General features: G+C 48.8%; 1 protein-coding gene and 1 pseudogene across 1 annotated transcript; one reads left to right on the top strand and one right to left on the bottom strand.

Moving 5' to 3' along the window:
• Window positions 1–7,075: 7,075 nt before the first annotated feature.
• Window positions 7,076–8,247, top strand: LOC137457476 (gastrula zinc finger protein XlCGF57.1-like; annotated as a pseudogene).
• Window positions 8,248–20,305: 12,058 nt separating this feature from the next.
• Window positions 20,306–21,127, bottom strand: LOC137457475 (olfactory receptor 14A16-like). Its single transcript, XM_068169383.1, has one exon. It carries the CDS (start codon window positions 21,125–21,127, stop codon window positions 20,306–20,308), a length of 822 nt encoding a protein of 273 aa, XP_068025484.1.
• Between the last annotated feature and the right edge of the window lie 982 nt (window positions 21,128–22,109).

Here is a 22,109-nt window from a genome sequence, read left to right as displayed (position 1 = left end):
GCTTAGGAAGTGGTTCTGATGTTAGTTGCTGGTTCTGGAGCTTGGGGGCTGGTTCTTGAAGTTGGGGCCTGGCTGTGAGCTTGGCAAGTGTTCTGACCTTAGTTGCTGGCTCTTGAGCTTGGGAAGTGGTGCTGATTTTACTTTCTGGCTCTTGACCTTGGGGTCTGGTTGTGAGCTTGGAAAGGGGTTTTGACCTTAGTTGCTGGCTTTGGGCTTGGGGTGTGGTTCTTGACCTCAGGGCCTGTCTCTGAGGTCAGGGACTGGTTCTTGAGCTTGGGGGCTGGCTGTGAGCTTAGGGGCTGGCTCTGAGCTTGGAAAGTGGTTCTGACCTTACTGTCTGGCTCTTGAGCTTGTGGGGGCTGGCTCTGGAGCTTGGCTCTGACCTTTGTTGCTGGTACTGGAACCTGGGAGCTGGTTCCTGAGGTTGGAAAGGGTTCTGACCTTAGTTGCTGGCTTGGGAGCTGTTTCTTGAGCTTGGGGTCTGGGTGTGAGCTTGGGAAGTGGTTCTGACCTTAGTTGCTGGCTCTTGAAATTGGGGGCTGGCTGTGAGCTTGGGAAGTAGTTCTGAGCTTGGGGGCTGGCTCTGAGCTTGGAAGTGTTCTGACCTTAGCTGCTGGTTCTTGAGCTTGGGAAGTGGTTCTGATTTTATTTTCTGGCTCTCCAGCTTTGGGTCTGGGTGTGAGCTTGGAAAGGGGTTTTGACCTTAGTTGCTGGCTCTGGGCTTGGGGTGTGGTTCCTGACCTCAGGGCCTGTCTCTGAGGTCAGGGCCTGGTTCCTGAGCTTGTAAATGGCTCTGACCTTGGTTGCTGGCTCTGGAGCTTGGTTCTGGCCTTTGTTGCTGGTTCTTGAGCTTAGGGCCTGGCTGTGAGCTTGGGAATTGTTCTGACCTTAGTTGCTGGTTCTTGAGCTTGGGAAGTGGTGCTGATTTTACTTTCTGGCTCTTGAGCTGGGGGTCTGGGTGTGAGCTTAGGGACTGGCTCTGAGCTTGCAAAGTGGTTCTGACCTTTCTGTCTGGCTCTTGAGCTTGTGGGGGCTGGCTCTGGAGCTTGGCTCTGACCTTTGTTGCTGGTAGTGGAGCTTGGGGGCTGGTTCCTGAGGTTGGAAAATGGTTCTGACCTTAGTTGCTGGCTTGGGAGCTGTTTCATGAGCGTGGGGTCTGGGTGTGAGCTTAGGAAGTGGTTCTGACCTTAGCTGCTGGTTCTTGAGCTTGGGAAGTGGTTCTGATTTTATTTTCTGGCTCTTGAGCTTGGGGTCTGGGTGTGAGCTTGGAAAGGGGTTTTGAGCTTAGTTGCTGGCTCTGGGCTTGGGGTGTGGTTCTTGACCTCAGGGCCTGTCTCTGAGGTCAGGGGATGGTTCTTCAGCTTGGTAAGTGATTCTGACCTTAGTTGCTGGCTTGAGAGCTGAGTCTGCACTTTTGATCTAGGTTCTGGACCTTAGTGGCTGGCTTTTGAGCTTGGGGGCTGGCTCTTGAGCTTATAATGTGGTTCTGACCTTATTTGCTTATTATTGTGGTTATTATTGTGGTTCTGACCTTATTTGGAGACTTGATGAGGTACTTGGTGCCATGGGTTAGTTGTTTGGGTGGGTTGGATTGGTTGATGGGTTGGACGTGATGATCTTGAAGGTCTCTTCCAACCTGGTTTGGTTTGGTTTGCTGGCTTGTGAGCTTGGGGCCTGGGTGTGAGCTCTGGAGGTGGCTCTCAGCTTGGGAAGTGTTCTGACCTTAATTGCTGGTTCTTGAGCTCAGGGGCTGGCTCTGAGCATGGGAAGTGGTTCTGATCTTAGCTGCTAGTTCTTGAGCTTGGGGCCTGGATGTGAACTTAGGAGCTGGCTCTGAGCCTGGGGGCTGGTTTTGCATTTCTGATCTGGATTCTTGTGCTTGGGAGCTGACTCTGACCTTAGTTGCTGGTTCTTGAGCTTGGGGGCTGGGTGTGAGCTTGGCCCCTGCCTTGAATTTAAAATGTGAGAGTTCAGGCAGTTGGAAGTTGAAGCTGAGCTGCTTTGCACTGCAGTGCTTCAGAGTTTGTGGTGCTCCAAAGGCAGATCTCAAAGAGCTGCTGCAAGAGTTGAGCTGAAGTGGCACAGTGCCCTGCAGAGGCAAAAGCTTTTCCCTGCCAGTCAGCCATTGGAATCCTCTCCCCAGGGCAGTGGTGGATTGCCCTGCAGGGCAGAGTTGTAAGGCTCAGCTTGGCAGGGGGCTGGGACAGCTCCTTTCCAGTCCAATGTCAGCTGGCAAGGTTGGAGCAGCTGAGCCTTGGGGTCCCTTGCAGCCTGGCATTGTGTGGCAGCAGAGCTGTGCTGCTGGTTTTGAGGGCACTTGGAAAGCTTCTGGAGCATTTGTGCAGAGTGTGCAAGACATCCCTGAGCCTAGCAACTCCCTCAGCTCTCTTCAGAATGAACTCTGCAGAGCTGGAAGAGCTTTCCAGGAATTTGGCAGAGGTTTGGAGGAATTTGGAAGGGATTTTGGTTCTCCTCCTCCTTGTCCTCTTCCTTGTCCTCCTCTGCCTCATCTTTTTCCTGCTCTCCCTGGAGGCTGCCCTTAGACTCCTAGAATCCCGGAGTGGTTTGGTTTGTCAGGGAGCTGCAAAGGTGCTGCAGTCGAAGCCCCTCTGCAGTCAGCAGGGACATCCTGCACTAGCTCAGGTTGCCCAGAGCCCTGTCCAGCCTCACCTTGAACATCTGCAGGGCTAGGACTGTCGTGGATATGCCCTCAGAAATGCACGGCAGATCCATCAACGAAAAATATAAGTTTATTTATATATATACAAACTCTGTAAGGGGGTATTTACAATCGCCCTTCACAGGTATCAATATTCGGTTAGTGGAACTATCTTTACAGAATGTTATGTGTGGGCATTTAAACCAAAATGATTCACAGAACTTAGAATCTAAACTGAGTCAGAGAGTGGCGGGGGAGGGGTTGGTCAGTGACCGGCGACCCTCCACCCGGAGCAATATAAACGCTATCCTAAACGAAGCTCTACAAAGGGCTTGGCTTACTCACAAGCTGAGAACTTCGTGGAGTCTTTCCTCAGTAATGTTTATAATCCAGACAACGTGGCACGCATGTGCCGTAATAAGGAGGCAGGAAATGGCGCTGGCCGCGTGGCCGCACCGCGTGGCTCTGCTGTTCTCTCCCAGGATACAAAATTCCTCGCTCAGAGGGGGGTTAGTGGCAGGTCAGCAGCGCTGGTTCACACGGTCTACCAGGTTTTCTCCTACGATGGATCACGCAGCGGTTGATCCCACGGAGTGCTGTCCACGGCACCGCACACAGCTGGGTGACGGTGGCAAAAGGACCACGAGGCCTCCCGAAGCACTGGCTGGCACGCACGCACACACAGGCTCCAACACCGAGGTGGGGGGGCTCATTTGCCAAACGACCCCTGTTTACCATTTGCCCCAGTGAATACTGGCCCAATAAGCATCCGTTGCCAACGCAAACATTAACCAATGAACTACCAGCTACCAAATATGGCCTGAGTATATGCTATACTTGGGGAAACAAACATATAGCCTGCCTCTAGTACTGCAGGGGTGAGACCACGCCCAGGTAGGCTGTTTACCTGGACTCAGTGGCGCCAGGATTCCCCCTGCTGCCTCCAGAAAGGAGGGGGGACAAAGGAGGGTTAACACATACAGAAATATATCCTACCCAAATGTTTGGGGCACAATCCTGATCATAAGCATCCTTCACTACAAGGACCTCAAGCCCCTCCCTGGGCAACCTGTTGCAGTGTTCCAGCAGCCTCCTGGTGCAGAACTTGTTCCTCACCTCCAATCTCAATGTGCTCTGCTCTAGTTTGCAAAGCCTGCAGGGACAGGACCAGAGGCAATGGCTTCAAAGAGTCCCTCTGCAGCCTTCTTGTAGTTCCCTTGAGGTACCAGAAGGTCACTCCTAGGTCTCCACAGAGTATTCTCCTCTCCAGGCTGATCACCCCCAGCTCCCTCAGCCTGTCCTGGTAGCAGAGCTGCTCCAAGCCCCTGATCATTTTTGTGTCCCTCCTCTGGGCCTTCTCCATCAGGTCCATGTCCTTCCTTTGCTGAGGGCTCCAGAGCTGGCTGCAGTGCTGCAGGTGAAATCTCAGCAGAGCCAAGTGCCAGGATGGCCTCTGTCCATCTGTGGCCCTGCTGCTTTTGGTGCAGCCCAGGCTGCCCTTGGCCTTCTGGTCTGCAGGCTCCCCCTGTCTGTTCTTGTCCAGCTTCTTGTCCAGCAGCACCCCCCAGTACTTTTCTGCAGGGCTGCTTCCTATCCCCTCCTCCCCCAGCGTGTCCTGATTGTGAGGATTGTGCCAGGCCAGGGGCAGGACCCTGCCCTTGCTCTTGTTGAAGCTCAGGAGGTTGCCCTGTGCCCCCTCTGCAGCTTGTCCCCTTGAGCTCCTCCACCTTGTTCTGCAGGGTATTGCCTTAGGTTTCAGAAGGCAGAGAGGCTCTCTTTGAGCCTTGTGAAAGGAATTGATGCCAAGCCGCAATCAGAGGGTTGGATAGAATTGGGCAGTTTCCATGGCTGTGCTGTTCAGAGCTGCATCCTACAGTGCAAAGCATCCAATCCACAACAATCCATAGTGCGCCTGGGCCACGGGAGCCAAGCAACCTCCCTAGGCCAAAGCTTCCTCCAGAGCTCCACCAAAGCAGGCCAGAACCCCAGGCCCCAAATGCCTTCCCCCTCCCCCATGCCTCTCTGCCCCCCAAGAGCTGCAGTTACAGATTCTGGTAGGCAGCTCCCAGGTGAGCCAGGCTGCTGCAGGCTGCAGTTGGCAGCACTGCCAAGGCCTCAAAGCTCCTCTGCAGAGAGAGATCCCAGAAGCTGTTGCTGGGAGCAGAGAGGAAGGGCAAAGGAGGTTGGAGATCCTGTGCTGTTCCTTTGTAAAGAGTGGGTGCAGGCCTTGTGAGAATGAACTAAGCTAGATGACACTTTGTGGTGTCCCTCTGGACTCTGCTGTCCCTTCTGGAGGTCTCTACTCTCTTGTGTAAGACATCCCAGTGCCTTCCACCCAGCACAGGAATTTTCCGTGCTCTCATCCACGGTTTTCTGTTGGGCCCTACGGCTTCCTTAGCCACAGCATTTCCCACTCCACCCTTCCAGCTGCAGTGGCAGTGGAGGTGGGGGACACAGGGCCATGGGACAGCCAAGGCAGCAGGGACATGGATGGGCTAGGAATGAGGGAAGGGCCTGGGAGTGGCCAGGCAGGAATTAGGCCTTGTGCCCCCAAGAAGGGGAGAGGATCCAAAGCCCAGGTGGCTAATGTGTGTGCAGGGAATGGCAGAATGTGGCAGCATTTGAGGAGGTGAAAGGAGTGAATTGTGCTGCAGCTCTGCCTGTGTCAGCTGGGAGATGAACAGCAGCCCATGGGCACTGTGCCCTCACATCCAACCTCATTTTCTCTTGGGGATGTGGAGTGGCAGTTCCAGGAGAACTACAAAGAGCAAGCTGAGAGAAATGGTCAGGGAGAGAAGGAAGCCAAACCCTTTTCACTGAGTTTCTTTGGGCTGCAGGTGTGTGAAGGGTGCTGGAGGTGTGAGGTTTGGGCAGGAGCCAGAGACTCCTCCAGCATCCCAGTGAGGGCTGAAGAGGTTTAGCAAGAAGATGCCCAAGTCCCTTCCCCCTTTGCTACATCTGCAGAGATCATGAATCTCCCTTTGTGTGTGTCCTGAGGGCTGCTGTGATCTTCTGTTGGGGAGTGGGCAGCAGAGAGGTGTGTTCAGGGCAGAGCTGAGGACATAGTGGGTGTGGTGGGGGCAGGGCCAGGGAGGAGAGCTGGGACCAGAGCAAGATCTGCTGTCAAATGCAGCTGCAGGCAGCAGAGCCCTGGGCAGACAGTGGGAGGAAGCTTTAGGCAAGGCCTGAGAGAGGCTGTGTGGAGGCAGCTGTGTTGTGGTGCTGGCCTGCAGCTGTGTGCTGGGGGCTGTGTGCTGGGCAAGGAGCTGAGTGTGCACTTGTTGAGGCCTCCCATCTTGATCAGCCCTGGCTGTGTGCTGTGGCTGTGCTGCTGGGCTTGAGAGCTGCCCCCAGCAAGGCTGAGCTGTGCTGCCTGGTCCTGGGCAGTGCTGAGCCATCCCTTCCAGGTCAGTGCTCCCCTCTGAGCCCTTTGCTTCTCTGTTGCAGGAGTTGTGTCCCTCTCTCTCCATCATCCCTGCCCCTGTGTGCTGTGGAAGAGCAGAGTTTGCAGAACTGCCCGTTGGAGCAGCCCAACAGGTAAGAAATCCAGAGTGGGGCAACAGCAGGACCCCAGCCCCCAGCATCCCAGAGTCCCAGGGCACCTTCCTGCCTCTTCCACCTCCTCCTGCCCGCCACATTACATCCCTCTAGGGGCTCTGAGACTCATCAGGTGTTGGTGTTTGGGAACTGCCCAGGCTTGTTGGGGACCATTTGTATGGCAGGAGGTGATGTTTGGGGTTGGGACATGGAGGGTGGTGGGAGAAGGTTGATGGTGGTTTGGTCTTTCATTGTTCAGTCCCTCTGCAGAGCCTTTCTATCCTCTAACTGACCAACATCTGCTCCTAACTTGGTGTCATCTGCAAACTTGCTCATGACTGACTCGAACCCCTCATCCAGATCATCAATGAAGATGTGAAGAGGTGGTTTGGTCTTCCTTGTTCAGTGCTGCTGCCTCCATTGTCTGAGCCAGTGGAGATCAAAGGACAGGGCCTGGGCCAGGAACCACCCTGCCAATGCCTCCAGGCTTGAGGAGAGTGGGACAAGACCACTTGTAAATCCCAGGGTACCTCAGGGCACTGATCACAGGAGCCTGGGGTCTCAGCACAGGTATTAGAGGTCTCTGCCCACACTGTGGCAGAAACTGAAGGTTTGAGGTCCCCTCTGCATTCTCTCCTCCAGCTGGGTGTTGGGAGTCAGGGAGTGTCATGACCCAGGCAGGATCTGAGGGTTTGAGGTCCTGGGCTCAGGTGCTTCCATCTTCCTTATTGCTCAACTGTGACCCCTTCCTGCCACAGTATGGCCTCACAGAAGGACCCAGACAAGAGGTGGGAGGAGAAGCAGCACCCAGAGATCAAGTTGGAGAAACCAATGTGCAGTCCCAAGGGAGAGGAGAATGAGAAGGAAAAAGAGGAGAAGATGGAGGATGATGCTGAGAATGACAACTATGAAGAGGAGGATAATGATGGTGATGAGGGTGACCAGGATGAGGAGGAATGTATGGAGGAGGATGAAGCCAGAGCAGGTCCCTCAGTGTCACCCAAAGAGCTGAATCAGTGCCTTGAGTGTGGGCAGAGCTTCCCAGGTGGCTCAGAGCTAGTGAAGCACCACTGCCCACTACCTGGCTCCCGGCCCTTCATTTGTGGTGACTGTGGCAAGAGGTTCCGCTGGAACTCTGAGCTCATCCAGCACCGCCGCACCCACACTGGAGAGACACCGTTCACCTGTGCTGACTGCGGACAGAGCTTCACCCAGCGCGGTACTCTCACCCAGCACCGCCGCACCCACACTTGAGAGAAGCCCTTCTTTTGTGACAGCTGTGGGAAGCGGTTCAGGCATATCTTTACTCTTAAGCAACACCACCTCAACCACACCAGAGAGAGGGCCTTCAGCTGCAGGGACTGCGGCAAGAGCTTCAAACACAGCTCCACTCTCACCATCCATTGCCGCATCCACACTGGAGAGCATCTGTTCCCCTGTGCTGAGTGCGGCAAGAGCTTTACCACGAGTACTGCATTAATCCAGCACCAACTTATCCACAGCGGTGAGAAGCCGTACAGCTGTGCCGACTGCGGCAAGAGGTTCACCAAGAAGGGAGATCTCACAGAGCACCGTGGTGTTCACACTGGCGAGAAGTCTTTCAGCTGTGCTGAGTGTGGCCAGACCTTCAGACATAGGAGCACTCTCATTGCGCACCACCGCACCCACACCGGCGAGAAGCCTTTCACCTGTGCTGACTGTGGCAAGAGCTTCAGCCGCAGGCACAATTTCATTGCTCATCGCCGCACCCACACTGGTGAGAAGCCCTACACTTGTGCTGACTGTGGCAAGAGCTTCAGCCACAGGCACAATTTCATTGCTCATCGCCGCACCCACACTGGTGAGAAGCCCTACACTTGTGCTGATTGTGGCGAGAGCTTCAGCCGGCGGGGCACCCTCATTACTCACCGCCGCACCCACAGTGGTGAGAAGCCTTTCACTTGTGCTGATTGCGGTAAGCGCTTCACCCAGAAGGGCTCTCTCAACAAGCACCGCTACATCCACACCAGAGAGCAGCCTGCGCTGGAGGGGAGGCATAAATCCACCTAGAATCTGTTGGGTAATCATGATCCTTCTGAGAGGGCCTTTCCAGCGCCAAAATCATCCCTTTTTCCTTTGCATTTCTCAGGGACTGGGGACACCAGCATCAACAAACACCTCCTGCCCTTCTGAACACCAATTATTGCTAATGAGAACAATTACAGTGTTGAGTCGGCACAGCTGGAGGTCCCAGTGGAGCTGGGCAGGGCTTTGCCACGGTCTGTCTGGTTCTTCCCTTATGCTTTCTGTCTCCCTGGGGTAAGAAATCCTCTGTCCATTGACCAATTGTCTCAATAAACCCCAAAAGTTACCCAAATCCTGTCTCTTTGCTTTTATTTCAGATATCCCTGCCACAATGCCCAAATTTTGGGGGAATTTGCTCCCAAGGGATGGGGTGGAGCTGTGTGCCCAGTTCAGGGAGGGGAAAATGAGTTTCTCAGAGGAGTCTTGAAGGGCATCTCAGAGGCATTCTTCAGGGGCTTTCAGGTGATCTTAGGTGTTTGGGATTTGGATGGTCCTGGGACTGACTTTTGGGATCTTTGGAGGGTGTAGGAGGAAGCTGATGGAGATCTTTGGAAGAACTCAGAAAGCTTCTGTTGGCTTTCCACTCTGGGGCTGGAACAAGTTGAAGAGCTGAGAAGAGGTTAATCTGCTTCTTCCCCCCAAAACAGAAGTGAGGGAAAAATAACAGACACCCCCAAATCAAAAAACCCTCTGGGTTGAGATAAGGACTTGAGACAACATCAACAGAGCTGAATCCAGATGAGATCACATAGTGCACACTGACCTGAGGCTGTTTGCAGAAAGAAGCACAGCAGTCAGCAGCAGCAGCCAGGAGTCAAACCCCTACAGCCTTCCCTCTCAGCAAAGAGCCAGCACCTGAGAGCCAGAACCCAACAGCAGCAACCAGAACAGGAAGCCTCCCATGTTGCAATCTGAACTTCAAGCCCTGTAGTACTTTGCTCCAGCCAGCACTGTCCCTGTGAAGGTGGCATGAGGCAGGATGGTGTGGAGAAATGGCAGCAAATTTTCAGCTTAACCTTTGATACTCCCAAGCCCTCATTCTGTGCCATCTGCACCATGCCCAGCAGCAATCAGCAGCACACCTCAGGCACTGTCCATTCTCACTCCACAGGAAGTCACTTTGCAGTACCCAGAGGGCTGCTCACTGCAGGTGCTCTGCAGCTCCACTCTGTTCCAGCACAGTCTGGATCAGTCCATGCCCAGTCCAAATGCTGCAAATGCTGGGGCTGTGTTTCCACCTCTGGAGCAATCTGAGTCCAGTGACTCCTTCCATGCCTCCAAGTGAAAGCGAACTGTGGCTTGCATCCCAGTACTCAGCTTCCAACACATCCAGGTGTGGGGATCCTCCTGTCACACCAGAAACACAGATGGGTTCCACCCCTCGTGGTTCGGTGGTGTCAGAGCACTCTGGGCACCTGTATCTACTAAAGCTTTATCCTCTCATGGCTTCAACTTGCCAGGCCATTGGTTCTGTAGAGTCCAACAAATCAATTTGTCTCTCCCCTCCATCTGTTTGGAGGCCGAGGCCCTCTAAGTGCCAGGTGCTGCTCATTGGCCACAACAACCCCATGCAGTGCTACAGGCTGTGGTCAGAGTGGCTGGAGAGCAGCCAGGCAGAAAGCATCCTTGGTGGTACTGGTTGATAGTAGGCTGAACATGAGCCAGCAGTGCACCCAGGCAGCCAAGAAGGCCAATGGCATCCTGGCCTTTATCAGGAATAGTGTGGCCAGCAGGAGCAGGGAGGTCATTCTGCCCATGTTCACTGCACTGGTTAGGCCACACCTTGAGTACTGTGTCCAGTCCTGGGCCCCTCAGTTTAGGAAGAATGTTGACTTGCTGGAAGGTGTCCAGAGAAGGGCAACAAAGCTGGGGAGGGGTTTGGAGTACAGGTCCTATGAGGAGAGGCTGGGAGTTCTGATTTTGCTTAGCCTGGAGAAGAGGAGGCTCAGGGGAGACCTTATTGCTCTCTACAACTACCTGAAGGGAGGTTGTAAACAGGAGGAGGTTGGTCTCTTCTCTCAGGTAACCAGCACCAGAACAAGAGAACACAGTCTCAAGCTGCACCAGGGGAGCTTTAGACTGGATATTAGGAAGAAGTTCTTCATGAAGAGAGTGATTGCCCATTGGAATGTGCTGCCTGGGGAGGTGGTGGAGTTGCCATCATTGGGGGTGTTTAGGAGGAGACTTGATAGGTTGCTTGGTGCCATGGCTTAGTTGATTAGATGGTGTTGGATGATGGGTTGGATGTGATGATCTTGAAGGTCTCTTCCAACCTGGTTTATTCTATTCTATTCTATTCTAAGTGGACAGAACAAAGGGGTTGGTGTCTGAGAAAAAAGAAGTGCAGGGAATAAAAGGGTTGGTGCCTGAGCAAAAAGAAGGGCAGAGGAAAAAAGGGTTGGTGCCTGAGAATAAAGAAGCGCAGGAAGCACTAGAAAAAAAATCTTTGGTGCCCAAGAATAAAGCCCAGAGAATAAAAGGGCTGCTGCCTGAGAGAAAAGGGGAGCAGAGAAGAAAGAAGTGCACAGAATAACAGGGTTGGTGCCCAAGAAAAAGTAAGCACAGGGAATAAATGGGTTGGTGCCTGAGAAAAAAAAGAGCAGAAGAAAAATGTCTTGGTGCCCAAGAGATAGAAAGTGAAGAGAAAAAAAGGTTGATGCCTGAGAAAAAAGAGATGAAGAAAATAAATGTTCGGTGCCCGAGAAGAAAGAAGTGCAGAGAATAAAAGGGTTGGTGACTGAGAAAAGAGAAGTGCAGGGAATAAAACTGTGAGTGCCTGAGGAAAAAGGACAGAGAATAAAATTGTTGGTGTCCAAGAAATAAGAAGTGCAGAGAAAAAAAGTGTTGGTGCCCAAGAAAAAGAAGTACAGAGAAAAATGTGTTGGTGCTGAAAGAAAACGAGAGCAGAGAATAAAATTGTTGGTGCCCAAGAAATAAGAAACACAAAGTAAAAAAGGGTCTGTGCACAAAAATAAGACTCTCAGAGATAAAAAGGGTTGGTGCCCAGGAAAAAGCAGCACAGGGAAAAAGGGTTAGTGCCTGATAAAAAAGAAGCCTAGAGGAAAAAAGGGTTGGTGTCCACAAAAAAAGAAGTGCAGAGAATTATAGGGTCAGTGTCCAAGAAAAGAGAAGTGCAGGGAAAAAAAGACTTGGTGTCCAAGAAAAAAGAAGTGCAGAGAAAAAAAGCATTGCTGCATGAGAAAAAAAGAAGTACAGAGGAAAAAAATGATTGGTGCCTGAGGAAAAAAGGAGCAGAGAATAAAATAGTTTGTGCCTGACAAATAAGAAGCTCAGAGAAAAAAAGAGCTGGTGGCTGAGAGAAAAGAAGCGCAGGGGAAAATAGGGTTGGTGCCTGAGAGAAAAGAAGTGCAGAGAAAAATGTGATGGTACCTGAAAGAAACCAAGGGCAGAGAACAAAATTTTTGGTGCCAAAGAAATAAGAAGCACAGGAAATAAAAGTGTTGGTGCCCAAGGAAAAAGAAGTGTGGAGAAAAAATGTGTTTGTGCCCAAGAGATAAAAAGTGAAGAGAAACAAAGGGTTGGTGCCCGAGTGAGAAGTGCAGAGGAAAACAGGGTTGGTGCCTGAGGAAACAGAAGTACAGAGGAAGAAACTGTTGGTGCCTGAGGGAAAAGAAGGGCAGAAGACAAAAGGTTTGGTGCCCAAGAAAAAAGAAGGGCAGAGAAAAAAGTGTTGCTGCCTGAGAAGAAAGAAGTACAGAGAAAAAAATGGTTGGTGCACAAAGGAAAAAGAAGCTCAGAGAAAAAAAAGTGTTGGTGCCCAAGAGAAAAGAGGAGCAGAGTAGAAAAGGGTCTGTGCCCAAGAAAAAAGAAGTGCAGAGAAGAAAAAGGTTGGCACCTGAGAGAAAAGAAGTGCTGAGGAAATAAGTGTTGGTGCTGGAGGCAAAAAGGTGTACGGAAAAAAGGGTTGGTGTCCTAGAGAAAAGAAGCATGGAGATAAAAATGATTGGTGGCCAAGAAAAAAGAAGCACAGAGGAGAAAAGGCTGGTGCCCAAGGGAAAAGAAGTGCAGAGGGAAAAAATGTTGGTGCTGGAGCAAAAAGAAGATCAGAGGAACAAAGGGTTGGTGCCTGAGAACAAAGCAGCACAGAAAATAAAGGTTGGTACCCAGAAGAAAAGAATCACAGAGTAAAACCAGGGTGGTTCCCTAAAAAAACCAAGATCAGAGAAACAAAGTGTTGGTGCCTGAGGAAAAAGAAGGCCAGAGGAAAGAAGGGTTGGTGCCCAAGAAAAAGAAGTATAGAGAAAAAAGTGTTGGTGCCTGAGAAAAAAGAAGTGCAGGGAATAAAAGGGGAGGTGCCCAGAAAAAAGAAAGACAGAGGGAAAAAGGGTTGGTGGCTGAGCAAAAAGATACAGAAAGAATAGAAACAATGGGTGCCTGAGAAACAAGAAGTGCAGGGAATAAAGGGGTTGGTGCCAGAGGAAAAGGAAGCACAGAGGAAAAAGGGTTGCTGCCTGAGAAAAAAAAATAGTAGAGGAAAAAATGGTTGGTGTGTGAGAAAAAAAGAAGCACAGAGAACAAAACGGTTGGTGCCCAAGAGAATAGAAGCACAGAGAATAAAAGGGTTGGTGAACGAGAAAAAGAGAACGCAGAGAATAAAAGGGTTGGTGCCTGAAAGAAAAGAAGAGCAGAGGGAAAAATGGTTGGTGCCAAAGAAAAAAGAAGTACACAGAAAAATGTGTTGGTGCTTGAAAGATAGCAAGAGCAGAGAGCAAAATGGTTGGTGCTCGAGGAAAAAGAAGCACAGAGGAAAAAATGGTTGGTGTCTGAGAATAAAGCAGCACAGAGAAAAATATGTTGGTGCTGAAAGAAAACGAGAGCAGAGAATAAAAGGGTTGGTGCCTGAGGAAAAAGACTTGCAGGAAAAAGAGATGGTTGATGCCCGAGAGTAACAAACACATAGGAAAAATGGATTGGTGCCCAAGAAAAAAGAAGTGCAGAGGGAAAAAAGGGTTGGTTGTGGGAAGAGGATTGTTTTTGGGTAGCTTGAGAAGACTATAGGGAAGATTTGCCTTTGCTCGAATTAGAGAGAGCTGTGTTTTGTCTTTGACTCTGAGAGAAGCTGGGCAGCATTTGGTGGGATGTGTTAAAATATTGCTTTGTTGTTTTGACCTATTGTCTGCCTTAATGACAGGCATGCCAGTAGAGAATGACCAGTTGAGGTGTGACACCTGTGCCTTCTGATAGACCAGAGAACCTTGCTGTGGAACATCATAAACGTCTTCACCTGCTTAAATCCTATCCTGAAAGCTTTGCTCTGGGTGATTAAAACAGCTGTACTATTACACATGGTGACCCCGACTGTACACCTGGAGCACCTATTCATTACAACTCCCACTTGCACCATCAAGAAGAAATTTCACTTTTAGGGACTGTGGAAATGCTCATGCTCGTCATTAATAGTAGCTATTAGCTTAGTCTCTGTGAGATTAATCTATTTGCTTTTATGCCAGTGACAATCCCTGATATGCCAGAGATGATAGGCTTGATATATGCCTAAGATAAGGCAAGATACGTCAGACAACAAAGAATATAAGGCATGGTACACCAGATAATGATATATGCCTATGACAAGGCGAGATATGCCTCTAGGTTGGTGCCCTAGTAAAGAAGCAGCTCTGCAGGACAGAGATGAGCTACCAGAGAAACTGGGGGTTGGTGCCTCCTTTTGATGAGAATGTAATGGGTAATCAAATAACAAAAGAAGAGAACTTGATACTGGGAGCCATTACTCATATCTTGAAAAAAAGAGCACCAACATAAGATGAAAAGACACAGGAGCAGGGAGAGAAGGCTTTGTTCAGGGCAGCAACAAAAGTAAACAAAATTCCTATGTCTTCCTTCGCAACATGGAGACTGATTAAAAATTCCTTAGACCAATTAGCAGACCATTGTAAAGCCCCCACAATAGTAATCAATGCCATTCCACCAGGACAAAACTCTTCTTTGACATCTACATCCTCCCCCTCCACCACCATGGCCGCTAAACCCACCTGCACCCCTGGAGCTGCAGACACTAGCACCTAACAGCAACAGCAGCCCACTATCCCCCCTGCTGCTAGAACCCCCCGCTGCCGCTGAGTCTAAAGTTCTCCAATGTGTTTTGATTGTGGACAGAAGGGATGTTCTAAGTTAAAAGTTAAAATATCAGAATTGAGTTTTGGGACTATCTGAGTGCAGCAGTGAGAAGGCACTGACTTTTCATCTACCTATCTTGAGTCTCAGAAACGGCCACAGAAAGAGAATGAAAGGTGCCTCAGCAGGGGACAAAACAACAATTAAGCTCAAATTGCTGCTATCACCATCCACTGAAGTCTCCCTGCCTTCGAGGAAAGCTTCACTTTGACTGGAAGCTGTAAAAAAAAGGCAGCTGCTGTGAATTTGGTGGTGACGCCCCCTTCCCCCCCATCTCCCCCCCTTCTATGGCTGCAATGGCTTTGTTGAGCTGTCCAGCTGCCCCCCCCCCCCCCCTTCTTTCCCTTGCCTTCTTTCCCTAGCGTGGAGAAGAGGAGGCTCAGGGGTGACCTCATTGCCCTCTACAACTACCTGAAGGGTGGTTGTAGCCAGGAAGGGGTTGGCCTCTTCTCCCAGGCAACCAGCACCAGAACAAGAGGACACAGTCTCAAGCTGTGCCAGGGGAGGTTTAGACTCGAGGTGAGGAGGAAGTTCTTCACCGAGCGAGTCATTCATCATTGGAACGGGTTGCCCAGGGAGGTGGTTGAGTCATTGACCCTGGAGGCGTTCAAGGGGAGATTGGACGTGGCACTTGGTGCCATGGTCTAGGCATGGGGTCTGTGTTGATAGGTTGGACTCGATGATCCTCGAGGTCCTTTCCAACCTAAGTGATACTGTGATACTGTGATACTGTGATACTGTCTCTGTACATATGGTGGCTTTGCTAGCCAGCCCTCTCCCCCTCTCCGTTCCTCCCCCTTCTCTTTCTCATAACCTCTCTAGTCTACGAAAGTTGTGTTCTGATTTAAAGCAACAGTGCTAATTTCATTATTTCTGATTGTAATATGTTTTAGACATTTGTTATTTTGACGTTTTTAGTAGTCAAGCTTTACCAGTAAGCATAATGAATAGTAAGTATTTAGCATTTATAAGTATTAAGTATTTAGTAAGTAAAGTAAGGTATAAGTATTTAGTAATGATAAGTATTTAGTAATTAAAGTAAGACATAAGTATTTAATAATGATAAGTATTTGGTAATTATAATAAGGTATATAAATGTATATATTATAATAAGGTATGTAAAATAATTTAATAAGGTATATCAATAATAATAATAAATATGATAAATATGTAGTAATTATTACATACTATTATAATTAGTAATTATAATAGACATGGTAATAATAATAATATATAATTAATAATGATCATATATAAGTTTAAGTAGAATAAGTCATTCTACAACTGTGTGCCATGGCATTTCAAGAGAGCTCTCTGTAACATAGTTAAGGGTTGTAGTAAATAGGTTTTCATTTTAAAAAGCATTTTTTAGTTCATGTAACATCTTTGTGGTTTCCTTTTTTGGACATTGATTTGATAATTTAATTTTAACACAGTTCTTTAGGTTCTTTAGGGATTTTTGGTATTAGCATAACTTAAGAGTTTCATATAGGTATATTATATAATGTATTTTTGGTCTTACTTTGTATTCATAAGAGTTTTCAGATAAATGTCAAGGTCCGGAGACATTAGATATCTCAGTCCGGAGACACAGTTCTTTTAAATATTCCCGTGTTGTGAAATTAGAGGCACAAACGAGGCCAAAGTATCAACAGCTAGACTATTTATTAGATAAATAAAGTGGACATAAGAAGGGAAAGGGAGAAAAGAGAGAGAGGGACAAGAGATAGAAGAGGAAAGGAATTATATTACCACACCCCTCATCCCCCCCCAGACAGTTAAAGTCTGTGGAGGAAAGGTGCTGCAGGAGATGTTGGGTTTGTAGAGAAACCGTGGTGCGGCTTTTGCTGAGAACAGCTGTGGTCCTCTGGGGAGATGTTGGGTTGATACAGGAACCGTGCTGAGGCTCCTCTGGGCAGCCTGGGTCTGTAGAGAAAGGGTGCTGAGGCTTGGCTGGAGCTGTGGTCCTCAGGGCAGCTTCTTTTCTCTGGAGCAGCATTGTCCCAGCTTTCTCTTCTCAGCGGCCTGGCCTGTCTCCTGTGTTTTCCTTCATCTCCATTTTTCTCCCCGTTTTTCTCCTCTGTTTCTCTCCTCTGTTTCTCTCTACAAACCAGTAGTTGCTCCAGTCTTTTATACAGTTTTCAGTCCTTAGGTATGTAGTCAAATATTGTCCCTCAGGAATTCCAGTGGCAGGAAATCTGTGTGTTTGGGCAAGATCCTGGCTGGAGGGGGGGGAATCTCCGTCTACCCCGTTTCCATCCAGACAAGGCTCAGGAAACAGGTGGTGATTATCTTGCCCTAAAGGTGTGATGGCTGGGTCCTTGGGTTCTATTGTTGTAGTCCCGTGCTATCACGATGCAATCACAAGCTGATTTGCATCCAGGATTGGTGGACAGGATTCTTTCCACCTTCTTTCCAGTGGCTCTGCTATCACTTTATCTTTGTTGACTCACATAGAGAGAGACAAACTTATTAGACTCTCACAGGATAGCATATATATTAAAAAAAAATAAAGCAAACAAAAGAGTGATGCATAGTTTGCATATTTTATAACTGAGGCTTTAGTGATACCAGCAAGAAATATCTAACCCAAGTCAACACCTGGAAACATCAATTTTGCAACGCAGTACTGCAATCACCTCAACAAACAACAGCACAAGAATCAAGAGGACAGGACAAAGAGCATTTCCCATGAAGCTGAAGATCAGCAGAGCTACCTGACACCGATCACAATGACTGTCATGATAATCTGGGATCAAAAGCATCAATCAGAAGAATGTACCAAAAAACCCACCTGAATTAAGGCTGAATATCATGATTGCTTCTTTGTTGTGTGATTAGAGAGTATGTTCACATGGATTTATATGGTAACTCACCAGTTTGGCATAACTTTAAATAGTTAAAGGGAAGATCAAAATTAATTATAGCACAAAAGACATTTTCATTTTATGTTATATAAAACAAAAAAGAGGGGGGGATTTAGGTATCATGTCACAAGAAAGAATGGTTAAAGCATGTTATGCTCTCAAATTTTCCTTTTCTATGTGGTTTCAAATGTGATTTAACAAAATTTATGGAGGATATAAGAGTTCTGGAAGTTTTAGCTAGGAGAAACTTGAAAGAACAACAAACAACCTTAGGCCAAAGTTAGTATCAATAGGACTCAGTGCCTTTCCTTAGCAAAAACCAAGCATCAAGAGATCAGTATTATTAGGATGAGTAAAAATGATTATGTTATGTTCAATTTTACACTGGGCAGAACCATGAATATTCAGGATGTCATCCCTGAGCCAACAAAGGAGCCTTTTCACTCTTGCTGTTTACCTGCAAGTATTTTCCTTATCTGTGGAGATGGAGTCTGGCCAGCTCTACCCTTATGGATCCAGGAGAACCTTGCTGACTTTAAACACCACCACCACAAAGTACAGAAGCCAGGCTGGGCCTGCACTGAGTGACATCAGAACTGCTCTGCAGAAGAGTTTATTGCTTCTGAAAGCATCCAGTGATCATTTTGTTCAGGGCAGCCTTGAGCTCCTGGTTCCTCAGGCTGTAGATGAGAGGGTTCACTGCTGGAGGCACCCCTGAGTACACAACTGACACCAACAGGTTCCAGGATGGGGAGGAGGTGGAGGGAGGCTTCAATCACTTCTATGATTTTTGACCATCTTAGAAGAAAAAAAAACCCAAAGATGTAGCATACTTTTGAAGCAGATTGTAAAGGACAGTGCTGAAGATTGGGTTTGCTGTATTTGTATCTCTCTGTATCTTGATTCCTGTGTACAATGTGTTCAGGGTTGATCAAGTCTTCTTTGTTAATAAGAAAAGGGAAATGTAAGAATTGAAACTAGTAAGATCGAAGATCTCCTTTGAGAGATCAGGCAGGCAACAAAGAAATAAGTTCAAAACTGTGGGATGAAACTTTCTGTATGAAAGAAGCAACTGTTCTGTTTGTGTTCTGAGCTTGTAAGATAAGTGGAAAGGAATGTGAGCTTGTTACTGAAATGTAGCTGGAAGTTTTGTTATCTTTAACCATATATTATGCCAGTTCTGTTAGATTGAGCTAATTCATACAACCTGAGCATTATGTCTTGTATGGCTTACATCAGTCTGTTAGACACGCTGCGTTACACAACTTCAGCTCTTGCTATGTAGTCAGTTTTAACTTGCTTGCTTCTGTGTATGCAAAGGATGTTAGAAAGGTCAATAAAAGTGTTGTTCTATTAGAAAACGTAAAGGGGGAGATGTGGGAAGAGGTTATTTTTGGATAGCTTTTGAAAGCTATAGGGAAGATTTGCCTTTGCTGGAATTAGAGAAAGCTATGTTTTGTCTTTGACTCTGAGAGTAATGCAAACACCTTGTAACCGAAGGAAACTGGGCAGAAGCTGTTTGGATGTGTCAAGATATTGTTTTGTTATTTTGACCTATCGTCTGCCTTAACGACAGGCATGCCAGTAGAGAATGACCAATTGAGATGTGACACATGTGCCTGCTGAGAGACTAGAGAACTTTACTGTATAATGTAATAAACATCTTTGCCTGCTTACATCTGGTCCAGAAAGCATTGTTCAAGGTAATTAAAACATCTATACCACAACACTGATAACTCTGTGCACATTTCAGGACACAGCACAGGAAGGCTGATGTGAGCAGACAGCAGCATTTGCAATGAGCCTGTGCAGGACACCTGAGAGGAATCTCCCTGGGACAGGGAGGTTTGTGCTGCAGTCACACACACAAATGTCAGAGCTCTGTCAGGTGTCCACACCTGAGCTGGCCTCATGAACTGCTTCTGCACCTCAGGATGTTCAGACAGAGTCTTTCCCCATCCCTCACACAGGCTCTGCACTGCAGCAGGCAGAGTGTCCCTGGCCTCCTGCTGCCCCTACCAGAGGCTAGGAGTCTCCTCACACCTCCAGTGCCTTGGTACCCCAGCCACAGCTGATGGTGTTTGTGCTCACTCAGCTTCCTCTCACCCCACACACCATGGCCATGCTTGCATCTCTTCTGTGCAATGCCAGCAGCCACTGTTGACCTCCTGAGCCTGTGACCTGCAACTGGGGGACAAAGAAACTTTGCAAGCTGGGGAGAGAGACCAGTGCTGGAAATGATGGTGGTGAATGGCTAGAGCAGGATGATTACCCTGGGACAGATTCCCCAGGCTGTGCAGTGAACAGAGACACAGATCACAGCCTGCTCTGTTGCTCCTTCAGGCCTCTTGCAGGAGGCCTGTCTGTGTCAGGACACTGCTGTGTGCCCCACACCTGCACACTCACACTTTGGCTCTTCCCTGCTGTTTGCCTCCCTGGGACACTTTCTTGGGCCTGCTCTGGAGAGAAACTTTGGATGAAGCCCTAAGCCTTCAGACTCTGCCCTGAGCAGATCATCTGTCATTGTGGAACTCCTCTTGGGGGCCAGCTCATAGTAGTTCCCATGGCCTGTCCCTGCCTGTGGTTCCAGGACTGGCATGCAGCAGAACAATGACCAAGCTGCCACAGCACTCAGGCCTTGCACTGACCCAGAAGAGGCTGGAAATGGAAAGAGAACAGCCCTGGAAGTAAGTCCAGGTGCTAGTGCTCCCTGGCAATGCTGCTGTGCTGGTACTCTTTGTCTCTCTGCCTCTGCACACAGGACTTGTCCTAAAGCTCCAGAGGAGGCTTGGAGGAAGGTTCTCAAGAAACAAAACTGTTACTGAAAGGCTCTTTATTTTGTTTAACTGAACAAGGACACAGACCCTGGGACACAAACACCAGATAAATAAAACAAAGCAGAGAGTGAATTAGCACAGGGATGTCAACATTATAAACAGGAAAATCCACCACCACAAAGTACAAAAGCCAGGCTGGGCCTGAGCTGAGTGACATCAGAACTGCTCTGCAGGAGAAGACAAAGAGTTTATTGCTTCTGAAACTGTCCAATGATCAGTTTGCTCAGGGCAGCCTTGAGCTCCTGGTTCCTCAGGCTGTAGATGAGGGGGTTCACTGCTGGAGCCATCACCGAGTACAGAACAGCCAGTAACAGATCCAGGGATGGGGAAGAGATAGAAGAGGGCTTCAGGTAGGCAAAAAAGGCAGTGGTGATAAACAGGGAGACCACAGCCAGGTGAGGGAGGCAGGTGGCAAAGGCTTTGTGGCGTCCCTGCTGAGAGGGGATCCTCAGCACTGCCCTGAAGATCTCCACATAGGACACCACAATCAACACAAAACAGACAAAGACTAAACAGACACTGGCCACAATAAACCAAAGTTCCCTGAGGTAGGATGTGGAGCAGGAGAGCTTGAGGATCTGGGGGACTTCACAGAAGAACTGGTCCAGAGCAATGCCCTGGCAGAGGGGCAGGGAAAATGTATTGGCTGTGTACAGCAGAGCATGGAGTATCCCACAGGCCCAGGCAGCTGCTGCCATGTGGAGACAAACTCTGCTGCCCAGAAGGGTCTCATAGTGCAGGGGTCTGCAGATGGCAACGAAGCGATCGTAGGACATGGTGGTGAGGAGAAAATACTCTGCTGCCATGAAAAAGGTAAACAGAAAGACCTGAGCAACACATCCTGCATAGGAGATGTTCCTGGTGTCCCTCAGGGAATTTACCATAGATTTGGGGACAGTGGTGGAGATGGCACCCAGGTCAAGGAGGGCGAGGTTGAGGAGGAAGAAGTACATGGGGGTGTGGAGGTGGTGGTCCCAGGCTATGGTGGTGATGATGAAGCCATTGCCCATTGTGGTGGGTTGAAATTACCTCCATCATTACCTTTGTCAGAGCAGCTCAGTTAGAAGCAAATGAAGCTGGATTGACAAGCAAGAGCTACACTCTACAATGGAATGCAATGAACAGGTACAAAACATACAGGAGTGACAATATTAGACAGGTACCAAATGACACGAAATCCACCTGGTCAGAGACCAGGGAAGCTGTTCCACTGCCCCTACCCTCTACCCCCCTGTTCCAAGAGAGAAAGGAGGAGTGGAGAGAGAAAAAAAGCAGTGGGTTAGATTTAGCCAAAGCCAGCCAAAGCAGGTGATCTCTCCTGAGTGAAGCAAAACAGCTGAGAACAGAAGAGAAGAGAGAGAATTGTTATGGTACAGCTCCTCTGGTTCCAGATATTTATTCAATGAATTTGTTTAGAATAATCTTTTCTTTTCCTTTTCACACCCAAGAGTGATCCATTTATTTTGTTTCTACTTTTCTGCTCAAAATCTGTAACTGAATTTTAAAGGCATAGCCTAAAACCACCACAGCCATGGAGAGGTGGAGAAACAGGGAGCAGGCCTGCAGTGCTGCAGAGACAGTGAAGGGAAGAGAGAAAGGCAGAGGGGCTGGGGGTGAAGCCTTCTCCTTACCCAGCGCTGCTCACTGCTGCTCACAGGATGGAACTGAAGGGCTTTGGTCCTCCTTCTGCATACACACTCCAGGAGCCTTCAGCTGAACATCAGCTGCCGAGATGGAGATGCCTCCAGGATCTATGGCTGCAGTGTCCTGCACCCACAGACTTACCAAGTCTGTGACTGCAGTGACTTCTCCTCTAGTGAGCAATCATCTACCCTCCCAGTCCTGGCCACCTTGAAGCTCTCTCTGCCTTCCTCATCTCCCTGACATCCTCTGGCAGTGTCCTCAGCCCTGCTGTGCTGTGAAGAGGAGCAGCTCCTGGACAGAGCTGTCTCCTGAAGCTCTGTCTGCTTGCCAGCAGATCCCTCCAACCCA

Source organism: Melanerpes formicivorus, unplaced genomic scaffold (assembly GCF_026170545.1).
Source record: "Melanerpes formicivorus ecotype bairdi unplaced genomic scaffold, bMelFor1.0.p_v2 SCAF_180, whole genome shotgun sequence".
Lineage (NCBI taxonomy): Eukaryota > Metazoa > Chordata > Aves > Piciformes > Picidae > Melanerpes > Melanerpes formicivorus.
Note: the sequence above shows the minus strand (reverse complement) of the source record. Positions and strands in the feature narration are given on the sequence as shown.

Bases quoted from the DNA above. Each gene is read 5' to 3' on its own strand.
- LOC137457475 (XM_068169383.1), bottom strand. From the start codon at position 21,127: ATGGGCAATGGCTTCATCATCACCACCATAGCCTGGGACCACCACCTC.